This window comes from Triticum aestivum, chromosome 6A (assembly GCF_018294505.1).
Source record: "Triticum aestivum cultivar Chinese Spring chromosome 6A, IWGSC CS RefSeq v2.1, whole genome shotgun sequence".
NCBI classification, from domain to species: domain Eukaryota; kingdom Viridiplantae; phylum Streptophyta; class Magnoliopsida; order Poales; family Poaceae; genus Triticum; species Triticum aestivum.
Window position 1 is genome coordinate 2,379,765 of NC_057809.1, and position 6,195 is coordinate 2,385,959.

General features: G+C 45.0%; 1 protein-coding gene across 1 annotated transcript; it reads left to right on the forward strand.

The window, feature by feature from the left end:
• Positions 1-3,235: 3,235 nt before the first annotated feature.
• LOC123131523 (uncharacterized) lies at positions 3,236-5,954 on the forward strand. The gene is made up of 2 exons (XM_044551173.1): positions 3,236-3,886; positions 3,999-5,954. Exons 1-2 carry the CDS (start codon positions 3,236-3,238, stop codon positions 5,682-5,684), a joined length of 2,337 nt encoding a protein of 778 aa, XP_044407108.1. The 3' UTR covers positions 5,685-5,954.
• Positions 5,955-6,195: the final 241 nt, after the last annotated feature.

Here is a 6,195-nt window from a genome sequence, read left to right on the forward strand (position 1 = left end):
GGGCTTGTTGAGCTGTGCCCTCAACATTAACCCTTTTGACTTCTTGCCGTGTCAGACATGTGTGTGTGTGTGTGTGTGTGTGTGTGTTGTGGACGAACTTTGTTGGCTGTTGGGCTTTATCTATAAAGCGGGGCGAAAGCCTTTTTCGGTAAAACAAGGTTTGGATGTGAGAACGACCCATCATTTGTGAATGGAAGGAGCCTAATTACATCTGCCGTAGGTATGATTGGTTCCAGTTCACCTCCTGAATGCATTTCGGTGGTGGAGATGTTGTACACAACCAATGCATGGTGGAGAGGAAACTGGAGCGTCCCGTACAAGGGACTTACAAGTATGGTGTCTAATGGAACATTGTCATCATCGTCCACACACGTACTGCAAAAACTATTAGAGATGCTAGATTCGAGAGGCCCACATGACAGAGAGAGGAGGAACCAGGCTACGACGATAGTGGAGCGCCTTGCATTTAAATCAAGTAGGACGAGTTTCCCTGGGGGATTCAACACATTTCTTCCCTCATCGGGATGTTTGAACAATATAGTATAACTGAGCCATATCATCGAGACTGTTTGTATGACGAGTATGAACATCATTGGAATCTACGTGCTCGTTTTGCGCCCCCTTCACCAAACGGACACTATAATGACAGTAAAGTTCGGACAGACTATAAGGAAATGTTGTTGCATGGAATGTTTATCCCCCGGAAGCTTGCAATGGATGAAAGCAATTGTAGAGTCATTAGTGACACTAGAGGTCTGGTCTCCAAGATCATGGCGCCGGTCACCTCTGACCTACTCGATCACACCACCAATGATCATGGTGCATGGTATGATATATAGAGGGGTCAATGGAAGTGATGATCCAATTAACCAGTGCTCCCGGAGAAACTGGGGCCAAAATCTGTCATGAAATCTCAAGCTGTGAAAAATCAATCAACACTCTGCGGAGGATTCTTGGTTGTAATAAATGTAATGAAGAGTTGCAGCAAAGAGCTATCTGGATTCTCTCAAAACTATATTACATCGATAATACTGAAAGCGGCAGATCCAAAGATTTTGTTCTTATCAAAAAGGAAAGCGGTTGTGGCGGAGAAGATTTTGTTAGGATGATGGTGTACATCTTCATTCATGATAACAAGTATGGAAGCTTCATCAGAGCATGAGCTGGAGAAGCACTCTCAGAGATATGTTTCCATCACGGAATTAATAGTGCAACAATTGTGACACAAACAAATGGTGATGATGTTATTGATGGTCTAGCCAGAGTGTTTGTCCAAGACAAGAACGAGACATGCACACAAAAAGCAGCTGAATTTCTGTGAGTGCGTCTGACCGGTGTGTGCCCTGGACCCAGACAATGGCTTGGTTGGGGCCTCCGGCTTTAGATGTTAGGCTTCAGTCTGAAGTCTATTTGGTATTCAGCTCGGACTTTCGGTGCCCCTTCATCAAGTGGTGGATAGGAGTAGTGACTTATGTTGCTAAGATGGTGGCTTCAGAATTACTGTTGTATTACTTTGTAAGGTCTTTATGAATAATTAATAAATTGGGGTCATCCTCCTTTTTGAAAAAAAAATACTTGGGAAACGCCATTGCGAAAGGAAAAATAACTTATGAAAATAGCACTGCCAAGTTTCAGAAAGTTCAATAAGATTTAGCCTTTGTCATAAGTAGGCCGCAAACAAGTCTATTTCGAGCAAGTTGGACTAGGCTCAGTTCAACTTATGCAAAAATACGAGGGATCTCAAACTAAGCAAAGCTCAAGATCGATCTATAAAAGGTGGCTCCTCGTTAGCTTGTAATGATCTCAAGTCGATCTCCAGCCAGTTGCGAGCTAAATAACGTAATTTTCAAATAATTTAAGGCAATGTTTCAAAAAATGCCACAACGCAACATAAGAAACAACTATAGAATATTATGCCAATCAAAACAATGATAAATACAATGTTTTTCAAGGTTGTTTGACTTATTCTCGCAACTGATAACAATAACTTAGTAGCAAGGGATCCTGGATGAAGTAGCAAGAGAAGTAAACGACGGTACCAAAATAGTAGGATATTTAACACATGGCTGATAATAGACCATATTGAAGCCCAATTTTTTTCCATTCTTAATTAAGCTTCCATGTTTTCTACTCCCTCCGTTCCTAAATATTTGTCTTTCTAGACATTTCAAATGACTACTACATACGGATGTATGTAGACATATTTTAGAGTGTAGATTCACTCATTTTGCTCCGTATGTAGTCACTTGTTGAAATGCCTAGAAAGACAAGTATTTAGGAACGGAGGGAGTAGTAGATAAAATGAAAAATAGTACACAACATATATGACACCAATAAATTATCCTATTTTCTTTAACTATATATCAGGATTATTTAATATAATTATATTATATCAAGTTAAAATTGAGCAACTTAGTGTTTGCTCAAGATGAGCTTGATTCTCGATCGAGCTACATAAACTACTCATACTTAGCTCATTTCTTTTCGAGTCGACCTTAAGTCAAGCCAAAAGATGACTCCATCTCAAACGGCTCATGAGCCTCGAACTTTCTTGCAGCCCTAGTAGTAGTGACGTTTCAATTATTCCTTTTATTGTAGTGATATTTGTTGAATTTACCCAACAAAAGAAAACAACTCTAATTGAAACATCAAACTAGTTCCGTTTGATTCATCATAAAATATATATTTATACTACGTACTCCCTCCATCCTTGAAAAAGTGTGCTTTCAACTTTATTGAAAAGTCAAACTTGTTTATGTTTGACCGTATTTATTCAATAATACATAAATATTTATGCAATAACATTATTAACATTAGATTTATGATAAAATATATTTTCATCGTATACCTATTTGGTTTCACAAACATTGATATATTTTTGCACGAACTCGATTAAACTTTAAGATAGTTTGACCTTCTAACAAAGTTGGAGGTACACTTTTTTAAGGACGGAAGGAGTATATATGATTCGTGTTTTAGATCTTGATATATTTTCTATAAACTTGGCAAAACTTGAAGTTGTTTGATTTATGATAAAGATAAACCTATAACTAATAATTGTGAGAAGAGAGGGAGTACGTGATCAGGAGCAACGGCATGCTTTCGATGGATCGAGGGAATCTAACCTAGCTGGAGGTTGCTCTGCGACCACGCGATGCTATCAAAAATAGTCTCGCAGCAAAGGGATATATTTCTATACATGGACGCACTTCTGGGCGCAAACTAGAACTTAACGATGGCCACCTCCCGTGCCCATGTCGTCAAAAAATTCTGCAACGCTGAGGAGGGCATCTTAAGTTATGTCCGCAGCCTCACGTCCTCATACAACACGAGCAATGAGTCATCCGTGGTGTCCGCCTCCGTAATCATGTTCGTCCTCGTCGGCCTCTCTTTCAACCTCAACCTCTTCAGCCGCTTCTCCGGCATCAGCGCCACCCTTGACCCCAAGGTCCGCCTCTTCCTTTCCTCCTCTTTCTCCCTCTTCCTCCCCGTCATGTCCTACCTCTTCTCCGAGTCCAAGAACGCCGGCTCCGCGGCTCAGGACACCACCACCGGCGACCTCTCGCTACCTGCCGGTATGATCCTCATCTGGATGCTGCTGGTAGAGCTCCTCCGCAAGAAAGTGGAAGAGGTCCGCATGCACGGCTACTCCTGCAGCATCCAGCGTGCTGGCCGCGTGGTGTGGCTCGGCAGCCTCGTCTTCTTCAACATCCAGAGAGTCGGCCGGAAGGCCGTCTTCGGCGTCCTTTGGGTGCTCTGCGCCACCAAAGTGGTGCAAAGGATCGCCTTCACTGAGATTGGCAAGCGATCCTATGCGTACGGCAAAAACACGCGCCTCATCACCTCCTACATGTCACAAATAATGCAGCAAGATGTATCATCTCAGGTATTGATTCGCATAGGCCAACCAGTCGACCCGAAATCCTAAACTCATACAGAAATATGCACAACGTATGCATTAATTTCGACCACTCTTTCATCGCGTTTTGTTTCAGCAGCAGGACCAGCATGGTTCCCCGTCAACAGACGTCTACGTGGAGCACTGCATGGTGGCTAGCGGAAACCATGGTGGCGGAGGCGAGGCCATGTTGAAGAGGTGCAAGTTGGTCATTATGGGTGAAGAAGACTTGGTTATACAACCCAGCCCAGACGGCTACTATCTGAAGAATGTCTCCCCAGATGACACCGTAGCCACCGTTGGAAAGATCTGGCAGCATGCCTGCTGCACCAACCTCGATCAAGGCCCGCGGCTCAAGAGGTTGTGCCTCTCCTTCGCGCTTTTCAAGCTTCTCCGGCGGAGGTTCGAGCACCTTCCATTATCTGATGCCGAGACTCGTGAGTGCCGTGGCCTACTCTTCAACGGCATCTACAGCGATAGGACAGAGGGCGCGGCGGAGGCGCTTTTTCAGATGATGAACGACGAGGTGAAATTCCTCTGCGAGTATTACCACTCTGTCATCCCCGTAGTCCTCGCCAGCCCTTTCTTCTTCCTCGCCAATTACTTCCTTCTCCCCGTGGTGGTGCTCGGCCTGTGCATCCTGACCGTCATCCTTTGCGGCTATGGTGACGCAAGCTTTGCATTCGCGCACATCAGGACAGACAACTACACGTTCTCGTCTGACATCGTCAGCAGCACCATGTGTCTCCTTTTCCAGGCCCTGATCTGGAGACCAGCCTTCTTCACCCTAATGAACTTCTTCATCACCTTCCTCCTCTTCGTCATCTTCTTCTTCGAGGAGATATGGGAGTTCATTGTCTTCCTTTTCTCAGACTGGTTCATGGTGTCCGTGCTCTGCAACTTTGTGGCGAAGCCCCAATGGCAGAGTAGCCCAACGTACAGTGGCGTTGTTTACAGCTTCCTATGGGTACAGAGCAAGATGAGCCAACCCACCATTAGCTTCAAGCAGTTCTCTCTACTAAACCTCCGGTGGCCACTCGTCCTCAGCATACCGTCCATCTTCTCTCTACTCCTCCGAACAGCTCCCGTGCCAAACAAAGCCAAGCACTTCATCGTTGAATCCCTCGTGGCACACTGCTGTGATGGAGCCCCTCTCAGTAATGGCAAGTCAGCACTCGCCGACCGACCAGATCTCTTGGCAGCGTGCAAGAGCAAGAGCATCGTGGAGGTCATCCTCACCTGGCACATTGCGACTGCGCTGCTAGAGGCGTGCCCTCCCCATCGCAACCAGAGCAAGGACTCACACACGGTGGCCACGAGTCTGTCCAGGTACTGCGCCTATTTAGTGGCCTTCCACCCAGATCTCCTCCCTGAAAACCCGGACAATACGGAGCGTGTATTTGAGGCCGCCAAGGCGGAACTCAAGCGCACGCTTGGCTGTGCTAGCTACTACCTCTCGTGCTGGTGCTGGAGGGTCGACCAGATCAGAAAGGTGGCGGAGGCGACCACAATGACAGAATGGAAGGAGGGTGAGGTGGTGCTCAACGGCGCGAGGCTGGGGAATTTGTTGAAGGAAGAAGCTCTAAGGGATAGCGGCGTCCAGTGGGAGCAGACATGGAAGCTGCTCGCCGACCTGTGGACGGAGCTCATCGTTTACATCGCACCATCAAGCAAAGAGGATCACGTGATGGGGCACGAGAGCTTGCTGGTGCAGGGTGGGGAATTCATCACCATGCTTTGGGCTTTGACCACCCATACCGGCATAACCCGCCCGGAAAATTACTAGTACGGATGTCTTTTTTGCATGTGTAGTTTGGCGGCCGATGGCTACATATGTTGCTTAGAGTTGGTTCTCGACTATGGGCTAATGAACCAGGAGATTCATTACTTATAAAGTTTGCAAATTTTGAAATTTACATAAACATGGTAGCATTTCAATTTTGTTAATGTTGCATATGTATTGGTGTCGACAGTCACAACTGGAAGATTTGGTCTCGGTATAATTTGTTGTCCATTTTGCCAAGGAAAATAGAATGAAGTTTGGGCTTAATTATTACTTCCTCCGCTCCTAAATATTGGTCTTTCTGGAGATTCCACTATGGACTATATACGAAACAAATTGTGTGAATCTACACTCTAAAATATGTCTATATACATACGGAGCAAATTAAGCTAATTCACTCCACACCATCTTTGGTGTTCATATTTTATGGAAAGCATAAAAAAACTGGAATTCATTCAGAGATTGGTGTTTTACAAAATTTACGCTCAAATCTTTCATGGGTACATGAATACAT